The sequence below is a fragment of the Ctenopharyngodon idella genome, chromosome 19 (assembly GCF_019924925.1).
Source record: "Ctenopharyngodon idella isolate HZGC_01 chromosome 19, HZGC01, whole genome shotgun sequence".
Classification (NCBI taxonomy): domain Eukaryota; kingdom Metazoa; phylum Chordata; class Actinopteri; order Cypriniformes; family Xenocyprididae; genus Ctenopharyngodon; species Ctenopharyngodon idella.
Genome location: NC_067238.1, coordinates 28,471,921 through 28,485,409, shown reverse-complemented (window position 1 = coordinate 28,485,409; position 13,489 = coordinate 28,471,921). Strand labels below are relative to the sequence as shown.

At 34.4% G+C, this 13,489-nt stretch overlaps 1 protein-coding gene across 9 annotated transcripts in view; it reads right to left on the bottom strand.

The window, feature by feature from the left end:
- Positions 1-13,489, bottom strand: part of vps50 (VPS50 EARP/GARPII complex subunit) — a 135,959-nt gene that overhangs the window by 87,092 nt on the left and 35,378 nt on the right. For all 9 annotated transcript variants that reach the window (XM_051872198.1, XM_051872200.1, XM_051872199.1 and 6 more), the window contains exon 12: positions 6,722-6,862. In XM_051872198.1, the coding sequence (XP_051728158.1) occupies positions 6,722-6,862 (141 nt within the window). The remainder of the gene's footprint in view (positions 1-6,721; positions 6,863-13,489) is intronic.

The following is a 13,489-nucleotide window of genomic DNA, read 5'->3' as shown; positions in this document are numbered from 1 at the left end:
TTATTAACCCCCTGGAGCCGTATGGATTATTTTTATGATGGATAGATTTTTTTGGCCTTCAAAATCTCATCCCATATTCACAATAATTATAAAGCTTGGAAAAGCCAGGATATTTTTGAATATATCTCCCAACTGTGTTCGTCTAAAAGAAGATAGTCATATATATCTAGGATGGCTTGAGGCTGAGTAAATCATGGGATATTTTTCATTTTTGGGTGAACTATCCCTTTAAACTTGGGAGTTTAATGGCACTTTTAAAGTGAAATGTCCAGTGACTGCCACTAAATGTGGTGTTCAATTTTCTCAGAAACTGTTAAATGGGACTGTGGCAACATATTAATACATTGGCAGTTTGGAAATGAAGCGTCCGGTGAGTGGAGCTGACAGGTTAAAGAGTCTTGTATTTTTCGAATGAACCTGGGTTGGATGAATCACATACTGAAAAGCCGACATATTTATCCGATTAATACAGTAATGAGGGTTCATCGTCTTCCCACATGATTAGCAAACAATGGTAGAGTAATTAGCTTGGTGCAGGATTGACGCTTAGAAAAGAGCTCAGGACAGACCGAAAATCAGCTCTGGGAATCTCTCGAGCGCTGCTCCAACTGCAACCTCTTCACTAAGATTCAGACGACAGAGAGGCACTTTCCACCCAAACGTCGATCTCTGACACCCTCCAGAGAGGGGAAAAAAGCTTTGCTGACCCGATTCTTTATGAGATTCCAATGAAATGTGTGTCCATTTTTATAAAAGCCCTTACCAAATCTTTAATTCTAACACTGCAACTTATTGTAATGCATAAGGTTCCCATTATCGGGTAATATTCAACCTTGCTCAGTGTGTGGTCAATATTCACATACAGTATGCACAGAGAACAACAACACATTCCTTAGTTAAGCAGGACAACTCATGAAGCTTTAATCATTAATGTGCAGCTGCATCCCAAAGTTTTGTAACCTTCATTCATTCTTTAGACTAGACTGGGCTCAAAGGCCAACTGCTGTGTGTGCAGCCTTCCTTATTAGCAACATCAATGAAGCCCCCCCGCTGTCTTAATGAACAGAATCAATCAAACGTTCCCACGTTTGGAACTTCCACTGACAAAACTCCACATGCAATCCTTGCGTGAGAGTCAGCTCTCAAAATGTGGCATCATCAGAGATGCCACAGATAACAGTTTTAACATATTTACTATTCAGGAGGCTGACAGTTCAAAATCTTGACAGCTTGATAGCACAGAAGACAGACAACAAGACTGCTCAGATGATAACTGTGAAAGCTATTAATATAACTAGGGGTGGGTTGTGAGAACCAATTCTCATTCAAAATTCATTTTAAAAATATGTTAGATTTAAAAGGTTTTCATGGAATTCAGTTCCAATAACAGTTCTCAAACATGCATTCTTCCACTGGTGTGAATGGAGCACCATCATACAATACTGAATCTATAGTGTGGATTTCGCCGGCAACAATTTGCCTGAACAACAGTAACCGTGAATTAAAATCAAGTTAATTAAATTGAATGAAAAATGACTGCACCCTCAGTCGGTATATTCTGAATCTGGAACAAATGACTCTTATGAACCAGATCTGTTCAGTGAATCAAAAACATAATGCACGCCAAGTCAGTATAGCCTGATTATTATTTTGATTCACTAAAAAACAAACAAAGTAACAGCATAGTCCAATTCTCAAACAAATCACTCATATGAGCTGGTTCTTTTTAATTAATCAAAAACAGTGCATAACCAGTCAGTATAGTGATTGATTAATGAACAAATGACTCTTATAAGCCAGTTCATTTTATTGAATCAAAAGCATACAGTACAGTCAGTGATGCCTGATTCCCAATCAGCTGACACTTATGAGCTGATTCTTTTTAGTGAATCAAATACATTTATAACAGAGACAAAATATTATAATTTACCTTTAAGGAATTGGAATATTTAAGATTTTTATCAAATCAAAAACATGATATACAGAATGAAAAGTAAAGCCAGATTCCCAGACAAATTGCTGGTTCTTTTTAGTGAATCAAAATCATACAGCGGGAACAATGTAGGCTGATTCCCAAACAAACGACTCATATGAGCTGGTTCTTTTTAGTGAATCAAAATCATACAGCAGCAACAGTGTAGGTTGATTCCCAAACAAGCGACTCATATGAGCTGGTTCTTTTTAGTGAATCAAAATCATACAGCAACAACAGTGTAGGGCTGATTCCCAAACAAACGACTCATATGAGCTGTTTTGTTTCTACCGAATCAAAAACACTTTGAAACTAACTTACTAAACCACTAGTTATCAGTCATGTCTGACTCAAAATGGAATCAGAACAGTTAAGAGTAGTCAGATTCTGAACCAGAATAATTCAAATTCTTATTAAACAGAACTACAAAAAGCCTTTAACTATTAAAGTCAGCATGAAACGGAAGTTGCGATAGTCTTCTCTTCCCTATTGTGACGTATATCCAAGTAAAACAGCTTCTCGAAACAAGAAAAAAAATGTAGGGCGGGACTTGATTTTGTCCATGGGGAACTGATTGGATCATTAGATGGTTGTGGTTTGCTATTGGTCGATCTCATGTGAGTGACAGGTTGTCCCACCCTCGTGCCAGTAAACATGTCATCAGAGAAGAGAAGAGATGTCATTGCAAGATGGAGGGGAAGTTACTTTGATTAAAGATTATGAGGGGACATTAAATTAAAATTTTATTTTTTTTTTAAATGATGTGCACGGATCAATCATTTACAATACATACAGCAATATTTCATAAAAAAACAAAAATTGTCCATTTTGATTTCATGGGGACTTTAAGATTCACTTACATTCCAATGCACATCTTGTTAAACAATGTTAAAAGAGAGTATAGACAGTACGAGCAGACTGATGCTCTATAGCACTGAGATTCATGACAAACTTTTGCAGAGATGAACAACAGAGTTAGAGGTGGAGAGGGAGCTAAAGAGATGCTGATGTGAAACACTTTCATGAAGTGCTTGTGTTCAGCTGCAAGGTCAATATCCACTCGGGCCCATTGAAAGCCCTCTAAAATACAAGTGTGAGGGACACTGACGGTAAATAATGCTGAAACTCAGCTATGATGTAACTTCCAGAGAGTGTGCAATTTTTAACCTCTGTTTTACCATTGTTGATGTGTACAAACAGCGCCTTCCCCACTTCTGTTCATCTACCTCATTCATTGCTCAAAGCTGAGCGCAGGAGATCTCTGAAGGGACGGGATAATGATAGTTTCATGTAAAATTCATGTAGCGCTCTGCATTATGATGTGACCTTTAGAGCGTTCCAGTTACGCTGCATTTTAATTCCCACACTGCGGTTCAAAGTTCAGGATTGAAGTGATCGTCATTAGCATACCTCTCGTCGTGTTTACTTTATGACGACTAGATGCTCAGGAGAGTTTGAGAGCCGGAAGGATGACGCACTGTTCGTGGTGCTCAAGACAAATTCACCTGCAATATTTGCTTTGCTGTGAGATGAGCGGAAAGACAAAATCTTGGAAAATCTGACTTGGGGGCAAACCCCAGATTCAGGATTCATTTTCTTTCCCTCCCGGAGGTTCAAAGGGCACCGCATCCAGAACGAAAAGTGAAATGAGCAACACTGCATCTAATTGAGAAAATGCTGTTGTCATTTTTAGCATGCGTTTCAAAGCAACGTCTCAGAGAAAGAAAATCAAAAGATTTTATCAGCTGAGCCAACACCTCAGGCAGTGACAACCCGTGTCTGAGTGTTAAAGGCATAGCGCATGTTGCCAAAATTCTTAGTGATAACACATGTATATGGCCCCCGCACAGCATAATCTGTCATGTTGCTACTTATGAGATCAAAAACAAAATTTGGCAGAAACAGTTTGTGTCAATTGCGGTGACCTGAGACCACATAAATCATTTAAAGGGGTCATGAATTGAGAAATCAAATTTTCCTTGATCTTTTGAGATGTAAGAGGTCATCATACTATAAAAACATCCTGTAAGTTTCAGAACTCAAAACAGCTTTTATTGAAACCAAGCTCTGAAAATGACTAGTTTCGGATTTTGTCACATTATGATGTAATAGTGCGACGATAGACCGCTTCTACATCATCGCATCTTCGGCCCTTTGTGAGATGAGAAGAGAGATACAGGATCACTGGGCTAAAAATAACATTACCTTCCAAATGATCCTAATGCTAGGAAAGTGGTTATTTATTTTCAACTATGTCAGCATTATTTTCTTACATTTCACTGTGGATTCTTTGGTAAATCACATCGTTTCTCTTAGAAGCAAGAAAATAATCTGTTATTTAAATTGTGATTAAATTATATACAGAAAGCGATCAAAGAACGCTCTCTTTACAATCACTGGAGCTGTCAATCACACACTCTCACGAATGCTTAAATCATAACTAACAGTACAAACACGATGTAAATAAGAGATTCATTGTGCAGTGTAGACAGCGTCATTGATTATAACGGGAGTTTTTGTAGCCAGTGACAGACAGATATGCTCATTTCTACAACCTTTCATGCGACGGGAGTAGATCTAAATATAATGTCATAATCAACACTTTTCATGATTAGCTAATCTCAACAGATGATATAGTAAAAATGAAGTAAAAGTTTTCAACAGAGTTCCACATGTAATATTTTTCTCATATGCAAAGATATTAGCCAATCACAGCAGTGGGCATTCACGTTGAAATCTCACAGTAGACACGCCACTTCCAACAGAGCGTTCAAATCAGGGTAAAAAAATTACCTTTTATTTCTAAATAATGCAATTTTTGATGTAAAAACCATACTGACATTATAAGTGCATCTCAGGAAACATAAAATAATTTTAAAAAAATGCAGTTCATGACCCCTTTAAGGTAGGCTAGTGTTCAAAAGTTTGGGATTGGTAAGATTATTTACATTTTTTTTTTTTTTTGAAAGAAATATCTAATGTTCACCATGACTGCATTTATTTAATCAAAAATACAGTAAAACAGTAATACTGTGAAATATTATTACAATTTAAAATAACTGTTTTCAGCATCAATTTTCAGCATTATTACTTCAGTCTTTAGTGTCACATGATCCGTCAGAAATCATTCTAATATGCTGATTTGCTGCTCAAAAACATTTAATCAATGTTGAAAACAGCTGTGCTGCTTAATATTTTTTATTTCAGGATTCATTGACGAATAAAAAATTAAAAAAAAAATCTTTTGTAACAATGTAAAAGTCTTTATTGTCACCTTTGATCAATTTAATGCATCCTTGCTAAATAAAAATGTGAATTTCTTATAATAGTAACCCCAAAAAACAGGAGCAAAACAAAGCTTCCTTTCAAAATCATTCACTTATGTGGCATTAATGCAAAGTGCATTTGGTTCAAACATCCTTTGATCGTAACAGCTGAACTTGAACATAAGGGCTATGCTTTACCTCAGCTCAGCAGATAACAACAATATTCCCTTCTGACACTCAAATATAGTACAGCCAGGTGCAGCTAAGCCTACGCCAACTATTTTGAGCTTTGTGCCAATAGCAGGTCATAGAAAGAATCCACTTCAACTCTAGATGTGGAATCAATGTACACAGCCATTACAGAATTAAAGAGGAGTGGAATCAGTGCTACTACTCTTAAACGATTTAAGACAGTTAAGAACATGGTAAACAAACATGACAAATAAGGTGGAAAAAAGTTCTTATAAATGTACACCAGAAGTTTGGAGTTAGTAAGATTTTTTTTAAACACAATAATACTTCTATTCAGCAAGAATGCATTAAATTGATTAAAAGTGACAGTAAAGACACTTTTCTATTTCAAATAAATGCCGTTCTTTTGAACTTTCTATTCATCAAAGAATCCTGAACCACAAAAAAAATATTAAGCAGAAAACTGTTTTAAACATTAATAATAATAATAATAATAATAAATGTTTCTTGAGCAGCAAATCAGCATATTGATTTCTGAAGGATCATGTGACGCTGAAGACTGGAGTAATGATGCTTAAAATTCAGCTTTGACATCACGAGAATAAATGACTATTTTAAAATTGGAAACAGGTATATTCTAATAATATTTCACAATATTACTGTATTTTTGATCAAATAAATGCAGCCTTGGTGAGCAGAAGAGACTTCTTTATAGGAGTCACATCTTTCAGGAGTCACAAAGAAATATGTATGAAATAATTATTATCAGTAGTGCTCCATCTACTGGAGCAGCTTAATATTATTTATCAATTATATAATCTCCCACTTGCAATATCATACAGCAATAAAATCTGACCCAGAAAAGATGACTGCAATTTTGTTTGTGATCCAAGGGTTCAGCGCTTCTATACAAATGCAAATGAGAATTTTAGTATCCAGGCTGAGACTGCATTTTGTGGGGAGTCGCTACTTTGGCAGAGACTCCAATTTTTCCTCTTAACTCAAATTAATTGCTTCATGACTTGCTCATGAATGAGATCGCCTGCCCCGTTCACTGCGCAATATCTTTCCCTCTCGCTACAGCTAGACAAATACACATCATTTCCAAAGGCAAGAATCTAACCTATTTTACGCCTGTCTAGAGCACAATGAGAACGAAAACGACGCATGATTTCATGCTCGAGCAACGAATATGGCTCACAGTGACTTTTGGAAGTGTGTTTATTCACTAGTTTTCCTGGATATCCGTCAACAGGAGGTATTGGAGGGGATGGATGGGGAATGAGCATACCGTGCAAAGGTCCTTGTACTGCATCTTCTGGAACTTGGTGTCGGCGTTGCCGGCGCACAGCTCCACATATCCCAGCACTACCTGGAAGACAGTGTTGTGGATTGCCTGAGTGAAGTGCATGTGCAGCTGATCCATGGCCGTCTGGGGAGAAAGAAGAAAAATAGGGTAATGCTGGGTCATCTGTGCAAGGAGTTGGACAGATTATTTTTATGTTGCAAATTCACAAAGGCATCAGTGAAAGAAAGAAAAATCAATACTACAACTTATCAATGCTTTTTGCATCAATATATTTTTTAAAATGAACATCTCTGTATATATAAAACCTGCTGTATTGACTTCATGAGCTATCTTTAACGTCAACTGTTCTCCAAAGAACTGCTTTGAAGCTTGCTGCTTTACTTCTCACAACCATTAGATGCTTTCAGAGAATCCAAGCAATATCTTACAAACATCAATAACATTAAAAACAGCTTTCATATCATGTGACAGCATTCACAAACAATCAAAGCTCCAGGTATACTCGACTCGGAAAGAAAGGCACAATCTGTCTGTGCTACATTTTCAAAAAAAGAAAAATGTCCTTTGCACCTTTTTTTAATTAAAAAAAAATCTGTAAAAACAAATCCATTAACAGATTTCTTTCTTAATCAGTGTTTTTGTCTTGTTTTTCTTTAAATATACTGTATTTAGTAAACATTCTTAAAACAAGATCAATTTACTTGAGATGTAAAATTATGTAAGAATTATTTGCTTTGCACATATTTAATATATATTCACACATACATAAAAATTGATCAAAAGTGACTGAAATCTTTTACAACATAATATTTGTCTTTACCATTTCAAATAAATTCATCAAAGAATAAAAAGGTATACATTTTTTCTACAAAAATATTAAGCAGGACAACCATTTTCAACTGTTATAATAGTAATAAATGTTTTTTGAGCATCAGAATGATTTCTGAAGGATCATGTGACACTGAAGACTGGAGTAATGATGCTGAAAATTCAGCTTTGCATCACAGTAATAAATCACATTTTAAAATATATTAAAACAGAAAAGTTATTTATAATTGTAATAATATTGCTAAATTTTTACTATATTTCTGACGAACTAAAATGCAGCCTTGGTGAACATAAGAGTCTTCTTTCAAAAACATTAAAAAAAAAATCTTATGTATATGTGTGTATGTGTGAGAGAGAGAGTGTGTACACACACACACACACACACACACACAAATACTGGACAAAATATGGTTTGATTTATTTTGTTTAAAACAAGAAAAAAAATAATGGGGTATGAAAAATAATAATAAAAGACATTATCTGAGAAAAAAAAAAAAAAAAAATCTTGTAAATGTACTTTGTTCCACGGATGTTCAGATATTTTTACTGGAAAACTAGAAGAAAACAATAAGAAAACATATTTTCCCTGCCAAAAGAAAACTGTTTGAAGGTAAAACTTCTTGGTCACAGTGGGTCCGGCTCACACCTCACAGGAGATGAATCATTACCCAACTACATACTGAAGCTCAACACAGTCCCAATGGGAAAAGAAACCGCTTTGCTACAACTTAATTACACTTCTCCCCTCTCGCTTTCACTGCTTTCTTTCTTCCTTCAGCCATGAGCGTATCCCTCCTTCATCTTCGGCTGCATTCAATCAAAATGAATATCAGGATATTTGCAGGTCAGTGCGTTCAAATGCAGACAGGTGGAAGTATTTAAATAATATATTCAAACTTATTTAAATGAAAATTATGAAGCTGATGGGGTCAACTTCTTCTGCATTTGTTCTGTGAGGAAAAAGATTTTTAAAAAATAAACCTGAAAACATCAACAAATCTAAAAGACAAATGTGACCAAAATATTAATTGTGCTGAGAAAAACGAGCAATTACATCCATTACATAGATTTAAAAACAAGAAAAACAAAAACAGAAAAAGATGAAAAGATGGAGAATTAAACGTGCAGTCATTAGGCTAATTGCTGAGTTCATGGAAAAGAGCCAGAAAGAACAGAACCTCTTAAGAGGGACAAAAACTGTTTTAACGGATGACGTACATACTGAAACAAGGTTTGCGTTTGATTTTTTTTTTTAAACTTTGTAAGCTAGATAGTCAGCAAACATCTAGCTGAAAGCATGCTGGAACATTTAGGTCAGATTGATGATGAAACATCCACCCGTGACGTTTAGAGTCGAGAAAACGCATTTCTACGACAAAAAAAAGGATATGAAATAATTGCAGAGTTACTGCAAAAAAAGTGCATGCCCCAATTAACACAAAGCAGGGAAAAAGTTTATCGGAAAGATTTAGCCTAGGGCTGCTGGTGGTTTGATTTAAACAAAAATGAAAAGATCAGTAACACTTTACTTAAAACCTTTATATATAATGCATGATAAAAGTATTAATTATGCTTTAATTAGAAAATATAATACATTAAAACATGACCAATTTCAGATAAAACAAGGAATCTGCAAATATTATAGTGCATTTCAACTTTGGTTACAATTATGAAAAGATATAATGCATTATAACATACATTATGAATACCTTTATAATACACAAAGGCTTTAAGCACAGTGTTACCAAAGTTTAAATCACAATTTAAATGGTCAAACAGAAATCTAATATAACATAAAATGTATGAATGTATGTTATACATTGTGCTTTTGCTATACAGAGGTCTATAAACATTTTATACAAATTGCAGATAGCTTTTCAGATCAGAAGTTGTAAGACTACAAGTTTAAAATGAAATTATAAATAACATTAAAGAAAAACAGAAGCACAAACTAAGTGTTAACCTGTACAAGCCAAGGAATAACTTTCTGCAGGAACACACATTCTGAACATAGCAACACGTTACTGTCTTCAGGGATGTTTTTTTTTTTTTTTTTACGGATTTCAGTATTTTTCAACCTGAGATGTCTCACATTTATCACAAAAGTGATGTGTCTTTATATCATATACATTTACGTATTTGAATGCATGGATTGTTACCGACAGCACTGCAAGAGCTAGCTTACAACAAAAGACACTTAGCATCTCAGCTAGAGTCCGAAATTAACACTCGCCAAGTGGCAAATGAGAGTAAAAATCGGCACTGGTGAGAATATGAAACGGTGTTACTAACAAATTGGTGCAAATGTCAAATCTCAAAGGCTGCAATTTATTTATATAAATATATAAGAATGAAGCATGGCACTGTGTTCTTTTACACACAATCTGGTCAAAATTAAAATAAAAACTAAAATTATTATTATTTTTATTAAATAGTCTTTTTTTTTTTTTTTTTTTACAATTACAGTACAATACTATTATTGCAATAGTAATATTTGTTGTCCTTCACTGATCACATGCCAGAGTCATTTATTTTACCTGTAAATATAAAGGAACTTTTTATATATATATATATATATATATATATATATATATATATATATATATATATGAAATAGTACTAAAAAGTATTTCAAGCAACAATGTCCTACATTTAAAGTCCAGCAATGAATCTTTTATAAAAATTAATATTTTAGTCAAAATGATTGCACTTGCTTTCATTTCTTTGGCGTGTACAAGCTTTATGCCACTTCATTGTATTTAAAGTTTAATTGCAACTCGTAGTAAGGACAAGCTGTTTTGCAAAATGTAAATACTAAAATGACTTTGAATTAATAAAGCAAAACATGCAGCTAATGTAAAGTTAAAGGGGACCTATAATGTTCCTTCCACCAGATGTAATATAAGTCTCTGGTGTCCCCAGAATGTGTCTGTGAAATTTCAGCTCAAAACACCCCACAGAACATTTATTATAGTTTGTCAAATTTGCCCCTATTTGGCTGTGAGCAAAAACACGCTTTTGTGTGTGTCCCTTTAAATGCAAATTAGCTGCTGCTCCCGACCACCTTTCCAAAAGAAGGCGAAGCTTTAACAGCTCACACTTCGATTGCTCAACAACAACAAAGCTGGAGAATCTCACACAGCTAAAATGATGATTGTCAGTAACGGTGTTCAGCCTTACATTGTTCAAACCGGAGTCGATACTGATGGAGAGACTCAGGAAGAAGTTACAACTTTTAGAATGAAACTGGACATTTCTGAATGGTTAGTGGATAAATTTATGTAGTTGCTGTGGAGCTGATTTTAACTTTGCAGATGTTGTTTATGCTCAAACAGCAACATTACAAACTAACTAAAGTTAAAAAAAAAAGTGAAATCATAATCAAGGACCCCTTTAAATCATACAAGTCAAAGCACAAGAATCTGTCAGCAGCTCACATGAAACTCCATACTATACTTAGTTTTTTTTTTAATAAATGAATGGTTGTAGTGGTTACGCTTGTTTTTCACACTCTCTGCATGGATTTCATCATGTATCCCATTTAAGTGTCATGAATCTCCTAATAATCTCTTCAACCAGGCTATGGCCCTCTCAGGGGGTCTCCAGAGGGCCGACTTTTCAAATCAGACTCAATTTCAAGGGATAAGTATGAATCACACATCTTGAAGTCAGTCCTTCAGTAATTACGGGTTGATCGGCTTAAACGCCCTCGCTCGGTAACCTCTGATGAAACGGCCTCAGTCTGGACTGCAGACTGCAAATAAATTAAGTTCTTAGAGGTGTGTGTGCGCATGTGAGCGAGTGAACGTATGAATGAATAAACACACCGCAGCTGCCATCTACCCGAGAGGCTATAGTGAGCAAAGTGACACAAGGAAGGCTCTTTCAGATGAGACAGGGGACGTCTCAGGACGCATATACTTGCATACTTATACAACACACACACACACAAATACACGCTCACAGACGGACAAAGAAAACACTATCTGAATAGGATTCATTTTCCAAATGACATTTGAGTTGCTAAATTGATTGTAAGCAAGAGTTTAATATAAAAAAAACCCCTCTATATTAACTATATAATGTCTTGACAACATTATTGAATAATATACATTTTAAACAGAATAATATTTTTTATATATACATTTTTATATATATATATATATATATATATATATATATATATATATATATATATATATATCTCACATGATCCTTCTGAAATCATTCTAATATGCTGATTTGCTGCTCAAGAAACATTTCTTCTTATAATGTTAAGACACCTTATTGACTTCATTTTCTTTTAATGATGGATGGGATGCCAGCAGTATTTGAACAACCTATTGTTATTTCACCCAGAAAGTTGGCAAAAAGGTCTAAATCCATAATAAATGTGCACCAGTCCAGGAAGCACAACAACTTTGCTTTAGTTACGGTTTTCAAGGTCAAAATAAACGAGGAGAAAAAAATAATATACTGCAATCTCATATATTTATATCTGGACAAGATTTCTCTGAGGACCCCTGAAAAACAATAGGTCATTTGCTCCATACATTTTTTTCTGAAGTTGTGTGAGAAACACACGTGTTCAATGCACATGGAATTAAATCAAAAAGTGCATTCTCCTCAGAAAAAAAAAGCAAAAAAAACAATCCTATTGGTATAAACCTAATGACACATACCATCATTAAAAACATTCAAAAATTGTACAAATACAAAGCTTAAATTTCAGGTTTTTGAAAGAGCAATAATCTAGACAGCAAGAGCTGATGCTTGGAGATCCCCATCTAAACAACACTGTTTTATTTGTTTTCTGACTGTTTTTCCTGCTCTTATTTTGCGCTTTATCCAGGCGTCTCACACACAAGTGCAACCATGCGTGTCTAAATCTTAAAAAAAAAGTAGATCTTTAATCCTGTAGCTCAATGGCAGATCAACAATAGCAGGAGATTTCTACCTGCACTTCGTTTTATAAGGGGACGGGGAAGGTACACCGGCAGAGTAAGGAGTCTACTTATAATAAAACCAACAATGAAATATTTTTCCTGGATTCTGCTTTTAAATCACAGCTTTGCTTTCTTCTGGAAAAGAAAAGTGGAATGCAACAGGGTGCACTTTCCTTCTGGCAAATCCTGTGCCAGGAATGAATCATCTTCCCATTTTAAGGGAAAAAAGGAGAAGAGTGGCATAGAGGGGGAGATTGAGTCAAGAAACACTGGATAAAATGGCTGATTATTTTATCTAAATGCAAATATTTGTGATAACTGATTATTGTGCACTTGCAATTCAAAAATTTTACATGAATATGGAAATGTCATTAAAAGCACTTCAAATAAAAGAACAAAGTACAAATGTCTCCGAAGTGCTTTGGGTTGCAGGTGCACCATCTACGGTTGTTTATGCCACTCTCAAAAAAGTAACAATCTGTTAAATGTCACATTAAATGCAAAGCATTTCATTTTCATCTTATTTTAATATTTATGTATTTTATTTTAATATTTATTTAATGGCAAATAGTTTTGGCTAGTCCAGGCTGGATCACTATAAAACGACAAGTGAAAGTCAAGAATTTATTAGGACAGAAATATTACTATTGTGTGATACTGAAATAAAAATAAAATTTAAAACTTAGCTAATCAGAGCTATTTAAATGACAGCCAAAATGTAAAAAATATGCAATATTTTACTAAATTTTTATGCAATATTTAAATTAAACTATTGCATAAAAAAAAATACTGCATAAAACAAAACAAAAACAAAGCAAAACCAAACCAAACAAATCAAATAAAAGCAAATCAAAACCAAACAAATACAAATCTAAAACTAAATCCAAATACAAATCTAAATACAAATCTAGCAAAACCAAACAAATCAAATAAAAGCGAATCAAATCTAAATCCAAATCTAAATTTAAATCCAAAT